This window comes from Pteronotus mesoamericanus, unplaced genomic scaffold (assembly GCF_021234165.1).
Source record: "Pteronotus mesoamericanus isolate MK-2021 breed Mesoamerican mustached bat unplaced genomic scaffold, CSHL_Meso_final scaffold_54, whole genome shotgun sequence".
NCBI lineage: Eukaryota > Metazoa > Chordata > Mammalia > Chiroptera > Mormoopidae > Pteronotus > Pteronotus mesoamericanus.
Window position 1 is genome coordinate 5420380 of NW_026555321.1, and position 16351 is coordinate 5436730.

General features: G+C 46.5%; 1 protein-coding gene across 1 annotated transcript in view; it reads left to right on the plus strand.

The window, feature by feature from the left end:
* SUSD5 (sushi domain containing 5) overlaps nucleotides 1-10847 on the plus strand; it is a 28701-nt gene extending 17854 nt beyond the window's left edge. The window contains exons 4-5 of the mRNA XM_054594910.1: nucleotides 995-1183; nucleotides 9214-10847. Of these exons, the coding sequence (XP_054450885.1) occupies nucleotides 995-1183; nucleotides 9214-10520 (1496 nt within the window). The 3' untranslated portion in view covers nucleotides 10521-10847. The remainder of the gene's footprint in view (nucleotides 1-994; nucleotides 1184-9213) is intronic.
* The last annotated feature ends 5504 nt before the right edge of the window (nucleotides 10848-16351 follow it).

Consider the following 16351-nt stretch of genomic DNA (forward strand, 5'->3'; position numbering starts at 1 on the left):
CTTTTCCACGGAGAACTAGGGCAGGGAGTTCAAAGGACACCTAGGCCGTATCCTCCACCAGCTTGGGGCCAGCTTGGGGGCAGGCACAGGGGGAGATTCCAGGGCCGGGTGGGGGCTCGTCTCCATCTTTGGTCCAAGCGTGAGGCTCCGCCACAGAGTGAACCCAAATGAGAACTGGTTGTTGGCCAGTAGTAATAACGTGTCGGTGTAGGTGCATCGGCGGTAACAAACGTGCCCCTCTGGCATGGCCTGTTGATCACAGGCGCGGCCGTGCGTGGTCGGAGTAGGGATATAGGAACCATCTGTACTTTCTGCTCACTTCTGCTGTGAACCTAAAACTGCTCTAAAAAATAGGTTTTTGGTTTCTTTTTGTTAAATCACGTTCTTAGTAATACATATGATCCCATTTATATTAAAAAACCATGCAGTCACAACTATATCTATCTACGAGTGTATCTGTCTGTCCACCTATGCGTGTGTGTGCGTGTACCTGCATCTGTATTTATTGGTACATACCAAGGTGGTCACAGAGTTACCATCAGGGTGGAGGCTGGAGGAAGGGAGAGGCACCCTTGGCCGGGACTCTATAGTCTCTAACATTTTAGCTTCTGACAATGAGTACCTATTTGCTTATGTAAATAAGGCCAAAATAAAAGCGGGGGTGGGGGGAAGCTCACTGCTGGGCATATGTCTCTGGGTCCTCCTTTCAAAGGAAGGTTAAAAGGTCATGTTGCCTGGGATTGTAAAATACAGAGTTGTATTTTAAAAGCATATGTATTCATTCAACAAATACTTTTTGAGGGCCTCATTTGTGCCGCATTCTGCCAGAGCCTGGGGTGCCAGAGTGGAGGAGAAACAGCCGCCGTGACCCCAGTTCGGGATGCGGGCAGCACCCATGGGGGCGGGGAGGAGAGCGGTCGTTCGAGTTCGTTATCTCTCTGCCACAGGAGGTCTGCCCAGTTGGAGGAAGCTAATTGTGATTCCTTGTCCTCAGAGAAGCCGTGTGGAGACCCGCCTTCGTTCCCACACACCGTCCTGCAGGGACGCACTGGCTTGGAGATGGGGGACGAGCTGCTGTACGTGTGTGCCCCGGGCCACGTCACGGGCCACCGCGAAAGTGCCTTCACCTTGCTGTGTAACAGCTGTGGGGAGTGGTACGGCCTGGTGCAGGCCTGCGGGAGAGGTAAGCCACCCCGGGCCGGGCCACCTCCATGTTCCCTCACGTGTGACCAAAGCCTCATGGGCTGGGCTCATCTCCAGAAAGCTCCCTTTGGAAAAAAGGGGCTTTCAGACCTTTCCCCTAAGTTCTGGACCTGGCAACATGTCCACCTGGGCGTTCCTGCAGCCTTTCAAATGCGGTTTCCACACTTGAGGTCCTCATCCTCTGTGCTGGGGATGAAGGGTAAACAAAACCCTCTCTTCTGCCCTAAGGACAGAGTTGACCTTGGGTTGAGTGTCTGGGTTATTTCCCTGGCAACCGATCAACGGGGGATGCCCGCTGTGGTGCCAAGCAACAATCTTATGGTAAAAATGACCCCTGATTGGTACGCTCACAGGAAAGCGTACCCCAGCTGTGGGCTTCTCTGAGTGGGGTGATTCTTGTTCCTACACGCTGTGACCCTTATGGGGACCCGGACAAGAGCTGTTGCTCTTGCCAGGGCATGGGATTTGTAAACGGGGGCGGGTCCACTGCCATGCACGCACACACGCACGCACGCACGCACGCACGCAAGTCCTGCTCCCTTGCACTTGAGCAGTCACAGGAGACGTCAGAGGCAAGGGCGAAACAGGGAGAGTAGCTCCAGGACAGCTGTGGGGACTGCCCCTGGTGACAAGAATTGCCTGCCGTCTCAGCCTTGCGCTGCTACCTGGCCTGTAGCCTGTGGAAGTCGTGTGAGTCCGAATATTTAGTTGAGACTAAAAAGATTCCCGACGGGCACTGAGCTCCCCAAACATGATAAGATTGATTTGAATTGATTATTTGCGTAATTTAGGATTTCTTCTCTACATAAAACGTTCTTAACTAAATGTGTTGCAAATCCTCTCTCCCATTCTGTGGCTTTTTCCTCTTGGAGTGTCTTTTAAAGCGAATAGTTTTTTATTATTGTCTGTTTTACTACTTCTCATACTTTCTGTGAACCGTTACATTTTTTTCCTAGTCATTGGCAGACTGATATTTCAGTGAAATGCAATAAAAACATATTAATATAAAACTAAATTAAACAAAGATATCCCAAATATGAGCACAATTCTTTGTCAAATTAAATAGACATAAAATTCGCCTGTCCTGTTGTTTCAAAGCTTCTAAAATCTTCCTCTCAGTGTATCTACTTGCCTTGCTGCGTACTAGTAACGAAAGGACACACAGTGGGATAAGTTCTAAAAGCATGATTGGAGCCATCTTCTAGCATTTTCCTCATCTTCCCCCTGTTGCTGCTGCTTTGTGGCCAGTGGGAGCTCCTTGCCAGGTCCGGTCATTCACCTGTCTGAGAAAAGCAGGCATCGGTCCCGAGCGCCTGTTTTGTTGAATGTGTCAGCCCGGAGGAGGCCCGTACTTGCGCTGACATGGTTAATGGGCTGGCCCTGCTTCTGCCCAGGCCCTGAAGCTGCCCCATCCCCTGAGCCACACCTACCAGCCAAATGGTTGTTTACTGGCCCCAGTAGAGTGAGGACTAAATGCAGGTTTTGTGTGTTTGAAATGGTGTTTATTCCCTCACTGCAAAGCAGAGCTGTTAGAGCCTTCAGCTGCTGGGCAGGAATTTTGGGTTCTACACTTGGCTGGGTGTACAGACTGTTACAGTCTTCATTACTGTGTAGATTTAATATTTCAAGTCTCTGTGTCATTATAAGAAGTGTGTGCGTGCACATGTGTCTTACAAGAATATCATGACCAGGTGGTTCACTCCATTTTGCACTCCATTTTGCATTTATTTTTCCAGTGAACATCAACTTTTTAAATTAGGAAACTGCTTGATATTGGAGAAGAGTCTTCTTCGGAGAGTGGGTCAAACAAGGCTTTCAGAGGGGGACTCACCTGGGTTTGGATAACAAAATTCATTCCTTGTACTGGCCGATTGGCCGTCCCTTCACTCACTCGCTCTGCGTCCCTTCACTTGGCAGAGTCCTAGGCGCCGTGCCTACAAAGTTGAGCATAAGTGCCCTTGTAAACCCAGAACGCCTCAGAGGGGGCAGGAACGCAGCAGATGATGAGGCAGAAGGGAAAGCTGGGACACGTGGTGTTGCGGAAGGTGACGTTTGAAAGGAAGGGTATGTTTCCAGACGGAAGAAATGCTCAAGAAAGACATGGCCCATGAGACTGTGGGACTTGATGGGGACCCCGTGGGCAAGGAGCGGGTCACTCTCTAATGTGTGTTCTTCTCACAGATGTTCTTTTCTTGTGGCCTCAGCCGGGTCAGTTCTCCAGGGAGCACTTGCCTCCTCTGTGCTGGGCCCAGCCAGCAACCCTCCCAGCGCCTTGTGTGGCTGTGGAGGAAGGTCCCTTAGCCACACACAGCCCCGGCTGCGCGCTCACCCCAACCTAAGGTCTAGCCGTAAGTGGTGGCTGTGAGGTCTCTCACTTACATGCAGGGACGTTTTTAGCTTCGATCATTAACCGACACGGGTGAGGACGTATTTAACTACCATTTTCTCCCCTCTGTGGGTTAGTATTTCTCCAGCTTGGGTTCCTAGAGTCTGAGCCTGATTGTGGCCATTTAGTTTTCCATTTTCCTGTCCAAATCCACACATCTTCTTGGTTTCCACTCCCAGTTGGGCAGCACAAAATGCCTGTCATACCTCTCCGATGTTCTCAATATCTAACTATAATTGGTTGTTGTTCTAATTACAGAAAAATCCTGTTGCTTTGCTCCTTAAGCGTGTATGCAGCAGACGTCCATGCTGTGTTTGGATTTCTCTGGGCTTCTTACTACGCCAAGTCTTATATCCATCTTCAGGGCCATGTTTTTTCTCTGGCTGCCTGCCCCCTATGACCTGTCTCTGACCTCCCAGCGTTCCAGGTGGCCACCCCTGGATGCATAACCGCAGTGCTGGTGCCCACACGAGTCCCACTGGTGGCCTTCCTATGGAGCCATCGTGGTTCCCTTGGCACCCTGGCTACCCCCCCATCCACCCTCCTGGCCTCACAGTGGCTTCCACACCACTGCGCTCTCCTGCCTTTTGCACTCAGCGGTCCTGTGGCCTCTGCCCCGCGTTGCCAGGGAGGCTTCTTATCCCATCTTTGTGGCTGGGGTGGAGAGAGCAGTAGCCGCAGGTGGACAACTCAGGAAGTGAGAGATTCGTAGACTTCTTCCTTTATGGTTTGTCCTGTTCCTTCTCTAAAACTTGCCCTGACAAAGGCTGCGAAAGGCCTTTAAGGGTTTCCACCGCAAGTACTGTGGCTTCTGTTTGTACTCTCTGTAGTATCGGGAAAGTGAGTGACGCCAACCTTAATCTCGCCTGAGCGGCCCCACTACCTCTGAGCCTGACATCGGAGAGGCAGCCTTTGCCCCTTCCCTGGTCTGTCACCACTGTGGAAACAGGACACACTCCCCAGGCATGCACTGAGAAAGAGCTATCATCAACCGGCCCATACTTGCTCTATACCGTCGCTATCCTACAAACTGTTTTTGTTGTTCTGTTTTTTTAACGACTCTACTGAGGCATAATTGGCCTACAATAAACTGTACCCATTCAAAGTATAAAAGTCTCTGAGCTGTCGCAGGTGTATAACCCATGAAACCACCACCACCACCAAAACACAGAACATTCCCATCCTCCCCGACTCCCCCTGTGCCCCTTCCTATGTGAGGAGTCTTACACACTTTATTTCTCACTTAATCTTTGCAAGTAGAAATGGCTTGTTACAACTTACAGATGGGAGAACTGAGGCACGAGAAGGTTCAATGACCTGCCCGCATCTCATAGCCAGAAGAAGCAGAGCCAGGATGCCAAACCAGGCTGGTCTCATTCCAACATCTGTATCTGTAAAACCAGGCAGGTCTCATTCCCACACCTGTGTCACATCTGTGCACTTCCTCCAGAGGTATCTAACTTCAAGAGGAGCACCGCACTAGGGCAGCGCAGGGCTCCCTTTGCAAGCTGGTTGTTCCCTCAGCGAGCTCCTTTGCTCTTTCCTCTCACGGCTAAAGCCTTTCTTTTATTTCCTTAAATTAACCTCAGTTGCTGTTTTTCTTCATCGTTTGGACTTAACTTCCTTCATAGAATAAAACATGAGCCTGAAACTGAATTCAGACTTTCCCGGTCAATATTGCCATATTTGTTCAGAGGTTCCTTGAGCCAGTGGTTATTTCTGGCTTGTCTGGGTGTCTTTTTCAAAATTACTATTTTTAAAGGCTGTGTAGCCAAGACCAGAGGAAAAAAAGAAGGTACGTGTGGGCTTCCAGAAATGCAACAACATGAAGAAAGATGAACGGTTCTAGGAGAACCCCAGGCTTCTAGGCTCGGGCCTTGCACATTCACCCCGACCCTGCCACACCCCGATAACGCAGGCTGGGCACAAGCGAGCCTTCTGCTCTTGCGCCTGAATTCTGTCTCTCTGTGGTCTTCTGTTTCCCTAAAGTAACAGTTAGATATAAACACGCAGGGAATGGCCTGATTTTTGCCAAGAGAACCCATGAAGTTTATATTTCCTGGACCTGTAGGTCTAATTCACAAGGCCCCACGTTGTGTTCGCACGGGTTTCAGGGAGAGCGTGGGGGAGGGGAGAGGGCTGGGAGGATCGCTGAATGACAGAGGGGCGTGCGTCTGCAGAAAAGCAGAGGGGACGTGAGAGAAATGGCGCCTCAACAGGCAAGGGGCTGGGTGCCTTGGTCCGGTGGGCAGAATTTAATTTTTGGTTGAAATTCAGTGAGTGACAAATTTTACTATCACTCATAAGGAGAAAGACAGGCATGGGGCACTTTTTCATGAGTAGACTATTTATAAACGCTGGTGTCCTTGTCTTCATTTGAGGTTTTGGGAAAACTGTGACAAAGTGGGAACCTGTGTCTGATCCAGGACCTTGACTTGTGATCCTGGGGAGACCGGGAGAGCTCAGCTCAGGGCCCTGGGCTGCCGCCCACAGATGCCCTAGGCTCAGGGAGCTGTGGAGGCGGAACCTCCAGACAACACACACACACACACACATGCACGCATGCATGCACGCACACACGCTCGCGCGTTCTCTCTCTCTCTCTCTCTCTCTCTCTCTCTCTCTCAGCTCAGTCTGGATAGACTTCCAGACCGACTCAAGCTTTTTCAAAGTGAGCTTCCACAACTCACTTATTCACTTTTTCATTCACTCATTTATTCATTCAAAAAACATTTATGGAGTGTCTGCTATGTGCCAAGCACCTTGTTGTGTGCTGAGAATACAAGGCAGAGGGGACATGGCCTTGTTCTCAGAGTTCCCAGGTTGGGAGGAGCTGGGCAGGCTTGCAGTGAGAACAGGGTCACTGCCACCACAGATAGATGCTGTTCCCATCATTCCAGTGAGTAACACATGACTCCCCAGTGAGACCATTTAAGGCTTATGTCTCAAGCATCAAGGTCTAGTTTGGTTTCACCCTGTCCATATAAGGGTGAGAAGTGTCTCTAAAATGTTCTTAGCCAATCCCTGTATCATAAATACGTTTTGTTTTACCAATGACAGCCAGTTTCTAGTAGTTATCATTGTAGTTAATAGGCCACTACAATCACCAGTACAAAACCAACTTAGATACTCAGGGTGCTAATTAACAAAGCAATGGTTTTGATCAAGATGCAGATAACAGAGGTACTTGTAGCAGCCATATCTAGAGGACGAGTTGCCTGATGAGAATGCTAACTGTCCACTCCTCAACTGTGAATTCTTGTTTGGAATTCTAGTACCAGCTGGTTTACAACCTAATGGAAGTAACACGTACAATATCACATGGTGTATTCCTTCAGAGTACAAACATCCTAAAAAAATGCCTACTATCTTCATAATTGAATGACATCTTAACAAAGTATAATATTGTTGAATTACATTTTCTTTCTCTCAAAGGTTATATAGACATTATTCTCCTGTCTCCTATTGAATGCTGAGGAGAAATAATAGGCAAGCCTGATTTAATTTTTGTTCTTGCTCTTGATTTGCCTTTTCTGCCTGGTTATCAGTTGGATTATTCTTTTAATCTTGGCATTCTGTGTCAGTTTTTTTCTGGAACAATAATGTGTGTTTTTGATCATTTGTTTAAATTTTTATTTGAGTACCATAAAAATTCAGGACGTTTCAAAAAGCAAAGGTAATAGAGCTCAATGCGTTATCATATCATAAACACAGCCATGTAATCATCACCCAAATCAAGACGTAGGACATCACCAGCAATCCTAGAACACTCGATGTTCCCTTCCAGTTACTACCTCTCTAGAATAACCACTATCCGAGCTTATACTATAACTGTGAATTATGTTTTCCCAGCTTAAACTTCATTTAGGTGGAAGCATAGACTAATTATACATTATGTCTATGGGACACATCTATGTTATTCTATGAAGTTGTAGTTCATTCTTTTTCTTTGCTGTGGAGTATTCCATTCTACTGTTGATGAACATTTTTGTTGTTCCAAGTATGGGGCTGTTCTAAGAGCATGCTTGTACAGGTCCTTTGGTGCCCAGGTTACAGTCACGCTTCTTAAGTATATACCAAGGAATTAAATTGTTCAGTCATGGGGTATGTATGTGTTCAACTTTAGTAGGTATACACATAGCTCTGAAGTTCCAGGAGCTCCAGATCCCCACCAACTAGTGGTGTTGTCAGTCTTCTTAATTTTCAGCATCTTGATGTATAGGTTGCAATATCACTTCATTTGAATTTCCCCTATTATTAATGATGTTGACCACCTTATGTTTATTGGCCACTTGAGTATCTCCTTTGTGTAGTGGCTATTAATTCTCTTGCCCATTTTCTACTAGGTTGTCCATTTATTTCATATTGCTTTGTAGGAGCTCATTGTATTATACTCAATACACGTTGCTGTGGAGTCTATATTTAGTAGCAGAATTGCTGTGCCACAGAACATGCATATGTTCAGTGTCAGTTTTCCATAACTGTTGCTTCAATTCACACTCCCACCACATGTGTGCACATCCTTGTGAACACTAGATACTGTCAGTCTGCATGATTTTAACCATTCTGGCGCTATGTAATGGTATTTCATTATGGCAATAATTAACATTTCTCTATTACTGTTGAGGTTGAGCATCTTTACACATTTAATGACTACTTAGATTTCTTTCTTTGTCATGTGCCAATTCAAGTATCCTGCCAACTTTGCTATGCCTGTTTATTATACATTTGTCAGAGTTCTTTGTGATGTGCCAATTCACATATCTTGCCAACTTTGTCTGCCTATTTATTATACATTTGTAGGAGTTCTTTATAAATTCTGGATACAAACCCTTTGGCAATTACATGTATGGCAAATATCTGCAGCTCTGTGGCTTGCATTTTGACTCTCTTCCTGGAGGCTTTAGATGAACAGAAGTTCATAATGTTAGTGTGATCCTATGATCAATTCTTGTGCCAATACCACAGCCTTAAAAAGTACTCCAGTTTTATAGAAAAACTGTGAAATCTTGTAGTGGACATCCTACAGCTTTTCTCTTCTTTTTCAAGAATGCCTTGTCTATTCTTGGCCCTTTGCATTTCCATAAATTTTAGGATCAGCTTGTCAATGTCTCAGTTTTTTGTTTAGGATTGTATTAAATCTAGATAGATCAATTTGGACAGAATTGACAACAGTTTTGAGTCTTGCATTTCACGAATGTCGTCTATCCCTTCACTTATTTAGCTCTTCTTTGGTTTTACTCAGCAATGTTTTGTACCATTCCATGCAGAAATTTTGCACATCTTTTGCTAAATTTATTCCTAGGTGTTTGATTTTTTTTTTAATGCTATGGCGACTGGCATCTCTATAAATCTTTGTTTTCTGTTTATTGCTGGTATATAGAAATACGACTGATATTTTATATGGACCATAGATCCAGTGTTCTTGATAAACACATATTAATTATAACAGCTTTTATATGGAGATGCTTTGGGTTTGTCTGTCATGCGCAGTCATTTCATCTGTAGATGACAGATTTATTTAATCTGTTTCAATCCTTATGCTTTTTATTTGCCTTTCTCGTGTTCAACGTGGACTCTGTGACCTTGAACCTAACGAGGTTGTTTTCCCTCTTTCCCTCCAGATGAGGCTGAGGCACATATTGACTATGAAGATAATTTCCCCGATGACAGATCTGTGTCATTCAAAGAGCCCGTGGAGGATTCCCGGACAGAGGCAGAGGAGGACAAGGGTCGGGGCGAGGCCTCTGAGGAGGTTCCAAAACGGGACCGTCTGGTCTCTGTTTCTGCGGGGAGAGAAAACATAGCCCAGGACACAACCTTTGGGCCCACTACAGGCTTGCCGAGCACCGGGAGCAGCACCCCCACGGACCTGCCAGGGTCTGTACTGAAAGGGAAGTACTTGTTCTGGCTTCCCGCCGAGACCTCACACAAGCTTGAGCTGGAAAAGGAGATGGACGATGACACCAAAAGGCAGTTCCCTGCTGGAGACAACCACAGTGGTGTAACGTTGGCCCCAGGCGAACCCGAAACCAAGGGGATTTCTAGCAGCAGTGATGACCCCTCGGGGCCATCTTTTGGCAGGAACGACAGCAAGGTAGGGGACCCAATGGTGAGCAGCAGCGACGAGTCCTGGTTAGACGGCTACCCTGTGACCGATGGGGCTTGGCGGAAGATAGAGGCAGAAGAGGAAGAAGTGGAGGAAGATGAGGACAAAGGGGATGGATCAGTAGGGCAGGAAGAATGTGTTGTATTTACTCCCCATCAGCCCCTTCTCGTGGAAGCTAAGAAGCCTGGGAGTACTGCCCTCACACCAAGCGAGGACATGACCCATAGTTCGGTTCTTCCATCTCAAACACTAGATGTAGAAGCTTTTGCTCTCAGACCCAAGAGTGTGTCTGAAACTGAAGGTCCCTCCAAGGGGGATGGTGGCTTGACCAGCTACCACCAGTCAACTCTTCCTTGGAGATTCGCCACAGAGAAGTCTCCCGTGGCCACCCTGCCCTATGAACTCACCAGCTCTACCTTGGACACAGACACAACTGCTGTCGCAAAGACACCTAACCACATTCCCTCAACTGTCACGGTGGCCACCCACACGCCCGCGGAAACCACTGCTCCCGAGGTCCAGGATAACTTCCCATACCTGCTGTCTGAAGACTTCTTGGGACAAGAAGGCCCTGGCCCCGGTGCGAGTGAGGAGCTTCTTCCCACCTTGGAGACATGTGTGGGAGATGAGTGTCCTAGCCTCAGCAGAGGCCCCATCATTGCCACCATTGTCACCGTCCTGTGCCTGCTGCTGCTCTTGGCAGGCGTGGGGGCTGTGTGGGGCTACCGCAGGTGCCAGCACAAGAGCTCCGTGTACAAGCTGAACGTGGGCCAGCGGCAGGCTCGGCACTACCACCAGCAGATTGAGATGGAGAAGGTCTAGCCACTTCAGAGTGGGCTTCCCCCAAGCCACTTGGTGGGAAAACAAACTGTGACACATCACATTGATAAACACTGATAATTCACTAGAGCATGAAACAGGTGGCATCGGGCTTGTCTTTTTTTCCTCAGGTCTTTGCTTTATAGGCTGAGACTTATCTCTGGAGGCACCTGGCCGGGAGGTCTGGATGATATCATCACACACACCAATATCTCTTCAACCTTCCACCCTGGAGTGAATTGCACTAATCCAAGACCTGGGCTTGGGCCCTAATTCCACCACGAGGTCAAAACTCACCTCTTGCTTCATCATACTATTGTCTTCTTTTCTTTTGTTAAGAAATAAAATGACTGACTCCGTGACCTGACATTTTTGAAATAGGTGTGATAAACGGAGCATTTGAGAGCAGTGTTATTTAGGATACAGATATTTAATTGTCGGGAGTGGGATCTAGAAGAATAATGGGTTATTTCCTTTTAATGTGATGTTGCTGAGGGCAGATGAGCTAAGAACCAGGACATAGTCTAGAGGCTTTGGGACTTCTTTTTAATTGTTGAAATTGGAGAAAATTCAAGACATTTTGGGGATGGGGGTGGGGGGGGGGGGGGGGGGGGTTGCGAGGAGTAGCTGGACACACATCCGCTTCTGTTCCCTCCTTTCTGTGGGACCGCCCATCGTTTTTTGAAAAGACAAGGTTAGCTTTGTACCAGTAAACACCATTTCCTCTCGGAAGAAGTGGCCTAGTTGTCCTTGACCAGTCTCTGCCTAGGAATGTCTTAGAATTTTTGCCAGGACTAACAAAACTCAGTCCCTGGTTTCCTCTCTCAAGATTAACCATTTCTCTGAACTTCAGTAATAGGGAATGACATGGGAGGGAAAATAATGTTTTAAGAGGGCTAAGGACTGGGCTGTCAGGTGTGGGTACCTACTTGATGGAGAAGCTCACGAACTAAAACTCTGAAATGGTCTGTGCTGATCTCTCCTTTATTCTCCTGTGGCAATTGTGAGCTCAATGGAAATAACATGAGTCCAGAATGGGCTCATCTGGCTGTTGAGCAACCCATTTCATAGTATCAGGCCATCTTTTGGTGGCTCAGCAAGTATTGTGTACGACAGTGGTTCTCAAAGCGTGGTCCTCAGACCAGAGGCATCATTACCACCTGGGAACTTGCTGGGGCTGCAGATTTCCTGGTGCCACCCAGACACATGAAGCAGAAACACTGGGGGCACGGCTTGGCTCTGCTTTAACTAGCCCTCCGAGTGCGTTAAATGCATGCTCAAGTTTGAGTACCATGGCTTTATGATGCATTGTGAGCCTTGGAGCCCGCTGAAGCTCTGGAGGCCAGAAGATGCGTAACCCCTGTGGTCTGTCTTGCATGGAAGTCAATGTGCAACTGAGGGGGCATTTACAGCTGCTGAAATACCATGTCCAGTGACCTCCTATGTATTGGCCCAGAAACAAAACACATTACATTTTTCTAATATGAATCACCTTCTTCGAAATCGTTTCCATTGGTAAATGGAAATCATTTCCACTGGAAATCGTTTCCATTGGTAAAAAGCGATGAGGGCATATATTTATTTTGACACTGAGAGTCTAAGTTTTCTTGTGTCTCATAAGAGAGATCCTGAATGTCTTTATTAGTGAAAAGTTATTAGTAGTGTTTTACCTAAGGAAAAAAAGAATCCTTGAATCATGTTTTCTACCCTGCCACCTCTTTTCGGTGCAAGCTTTGGAAACATAATAGTCTCAGTAGCTATAGAGACAATACAGAAAAATGAAAGACCTTAGACTCCATGACTGTGTAAAACAAAGACCTGAAGGTACCAAATGGAACACCCGTGTGTCAGATGAAACCTAGAACAGTAAGAATGAAATGCTTTCTGCATGTAGCCAAAGCAAAACACAACAGAATAAAAGCCAGAGACTGTATATATTTATAAATTAGATTCTTTTGTAATCTAACTTTTCTATTTTTTAACAGTATAAAATAACCTCTATCTCAACCTTAGGATTGTGTTATCCAAATATTATGTAATAACACAAGAACATTCACTTAATACCAACCCCAAAATAGGTAATATTAATACAAATGTATTAATAAATTTATTATAAATATACTAATACATGTAAATGTTTTGTAGACAAACAGCAAAATAAGCCCAACACATAAGTTTTTCAGTTTTCATTGATTTGGTGTTATCTAAATTAATGTTGTAGGATCTAAAAGTGCCCATAGAGAAGGGAGGATTAATTAAAATTCTGTCATTATGCATGTTTTGAGACTAGTAAATGGTTAATGCTCATGAAAATTGGGGGTGTCCTTTAACACAAACCTTCTGAGATATTTAAAATAATAGTTCCCCAAATAGTTGTTTAATGCATTTTATATCTAGGCCACATCACAGTGGCTTAAAAAAAAAAAAAAAGATTGTCTAATCATCTTGAAAGTAATGTCTTAAAACTTGCTGTGGTTGAGGCTGCCCACCCTCTAAGCCTAACTCTCCCAGCAGCAGGATTTCAGGGGAGTCTAGCGAGCTCCTGCCCCCTACACCTTTCCTCTCCCCCAGCCAACCAGGGATTACTCATCACTTGCACAAGGCTTTGCTTCAAGGGATCCAGACCTAAGACATCTGTCAACGCACAAACTCTTCCTCCCAACATCACCACTCCTCAATCCAAACTTTTCCACTGACATCAACGAAATCTGTGTCAGCCACCTCTTCTAGAAGTTCATGTTTGAACTCTCCCTACCACGAGTCTCTGTTTTTGCACTAGCTGGTTCCTCACTCTTTCCACCTGCCTCCTTCCACCCTCTTTCTCCTTGCTTGCCCTTTAGTGACATGCATGGAACATGGTGGCTGTGGGCAGTCAGGCCCGAAGACGGTTTGGGGCCTTGTTTGGAACAGTAAGTACTCTGTCCCTTCTGAGATACTGGCAGTGAGGGAACAACTCATCAGATCCAAAGCCAGCTCTGGATTTGAAGTGCTTTTCCTAATGGGATCCCAGGTCTCTGAAAGAAAACCTTCCTTGGGAGAACAAATCTCTCCTGAAAGGCCCTCAGCCTGCTTATGACGAGCAAGGACCACTTGCTGTGTGAGATCTGAAAGTCCTCAGGGTAAGGTTTCTGCTTTGCTAGATCAATGTCAGAAATCTCACAGACCTGAGAAAACAGAGCTCATTAGAACATGCATCCCAGAATAACTGGGTGTGGTTAAGACAGCCTCATCCATGGATAGAGAAACAGGAAAGGATAAGCAAAATAAAACCTTTCATGTGATTTTTTTTTTTAAATCATTGCTTTCCATGATTTTCTAGGTTCTAATTCTCCATAAGCGTGAGATTATATAAACTGCCTTAGTCCGAGGAGGAGGGATGGCAAAGACATCAGCCACCTTTGTATCAGCAATCTTTATGGTTTAGCCTGCTGACCGCCACCCTAAATAAAGCAATGAAGCGCTGAGATTGATCTTGTATCCGTTGGCCAATTACCTAATTGGTTCCTGTTCTATTCTTGTAAAATGAGGCACCAGTATCTTACCCCATCAGCTCCTAGAGGACAGTGAGCCAGCTCATTTATTCACCAAAGCGGATGTTTGAGGGGGCCGGGGGCCACGTTAGGTGCTAGGGTATGGCGGCTCACAGGCCTTCCCTGCAGAGAAGCACTCCACTATGGCATAAACCACAGCCATTCCTGACCCTCACTTCACGGGTAGGAGAGGGTCAGTCAAGGCGAAGCTGGACTGTCCTGGTGCCTTCCTTCTCGGGGAGAAGCCACGGGCACGGGGCGGGAATAAACAGCCTTGCCCGGCTGCAGGCACAGGAAGTCCAATGCACAAAACCTTTGGCTGAGGCTTATTTAAGGTTCCTTTCCTTTTCCCCCGCCCCTTGTATATAGTTTAAACTCTCCACACTAGGTCATTCAAGCCTGGAGTCACCAGAAAAAAGAAGTCGCTGTTTGGGGGATGGCAGATGATCAAGAGTTCAGACAGCTGCGATGAAGGATTAGTTGTGGGTTTTTCTCAGTGCCTCGCTACAAACTGTGTTGTAGTTCCATGTGCAAACACTATTAAATGAGAATGTTTTCTCTGGCTCCAGTCCATCTTCTCCCCACAGTTTCACTATTGAATTTTTTTTTCTTTTTTGAAAAACCGAAGGCGCTCAGGTTTACAGCTCACATTTAAAACTTAAAAACGTTATTTCCATAAATGTTGGCAGAAACCGGCCACTGTTTACCCCACCAGCAGTCATAATAAACCCTTTCCCATTGACAATCTAACAAATCATTTTCTGTTTGCCACTGAGATTCGTTCAATACAATTTTTGTGCTTTTAACATTCCCTGAGTAAGAACTCCTAAAATTCTGCCACCTTTCCTAAGGCAGCCTTTGTGGTCGGCGCACCCAGTGCTACTCCGCGATCCCGGTGGGGTACAACAGGTCTGTGGCAGTAAATAGAAAGTCTTAAGACTTAGAAAGATATTAGTATGTTGAATATGTTGGTATGTGAGACATTCCAGACAATTAGTCCCTTTTAAACCTGTGTACACATGAACCCTCAGCCATTCACTGTTAAAGTCTGATCATTAACAGAGGCCACAAGGAGTATCCGTTAGACCCTACCCAGTGGGTGCCCCGGCCTGGGTTACCAGACTGGCAGTGGGGCTGGACCAACTCCCCCCCACCCCCAGAGTGGGCAGCCTCCCTGGGTGGACCAGCCTGAGAAAACCCAACACTGCCTGTGTCTGGCGGGTCAGAGGGCAAGGGAGGCGTCATAGGCGAGTCTGGAAACTCCCGCAAAGCTGACAAATGGGTTTGTTTTTCCAAAAGACGTACCAGGCTGATGCTGAACCCATGAGGTCTCAATACAAGAATCTTCTAGGCTCTTCCAAAAAACCCATTCAGGGAAGTGCTGGCTTGAGGTCATTGAGTGCAGCTTGCACATTGGGGTTTCATGGTAGGTTTCGAGGAATTTGCTTACACACACACGTATATATGTATATATATACACACATATACACATATACCTATGTGTGTGTGTATATATATGTTTTAAAGATCGGTTTGATTTCCTTTGAAATCAAAAGTTTAGTGACTCAGTTCTGCACCCTTCAATCAAAGCAATGCAAGCAATGTGCTGACAATGTTAACCATACTGTCCCCAGGGTTTCTTCCTCAGGGGCCGTTACAAGGATGCAGGTGGTGCTTTTCAATCCCCAGTGAGAAGAGGCCAAGTTCAGGGAGTGGACGAGGACCCCACCACAGCCGCCGCCACCCAGCCCTGTGCGCAAGTACGTCCTCTACAAGAGGCTCAGCCTAGGCTCAGGACCACAGCAAGAGGACCAAATGGAGGCTCCGCAGGGCACGGAGGTGGGGTGAGCCCAACCACCCAGCCCAGCCCTGTCCCTGTGGTGGTCTCCTTGAGTTTTCTTGCACAGCTGCGAAGGTCCACTGCAGCCGGAAGCTTCGGAAGAGTTCAACAGCTGCAGGATGCACCACCTCCATGACTCTGGAACGCTGGGGGAGGGCCCTCACGGGTCCTCCTCTACTTTGTAGTCTGCCTTATGAGCCTCTTCCCCACTGACTTCAAAAGACGTTTCCTTGATGGAGTACAGGGTGGGACAATGAAAGGAGAACCCAGCATCCCATGGTCGGAAGCCATGCCGGGGTATCTAAGCTTTTGGTGTCTCTGGAAGAAGACGAGTTGTCTTGGGCCATGCATTAAATACATTGTGACACATAATCACACACGCAAAAAAGAAAAAAAAAAAACCAAACAAACAAAAAAGAACCACCTCATAATGTTTTAGGTAAATGTACAATTTTGTGTTGGGC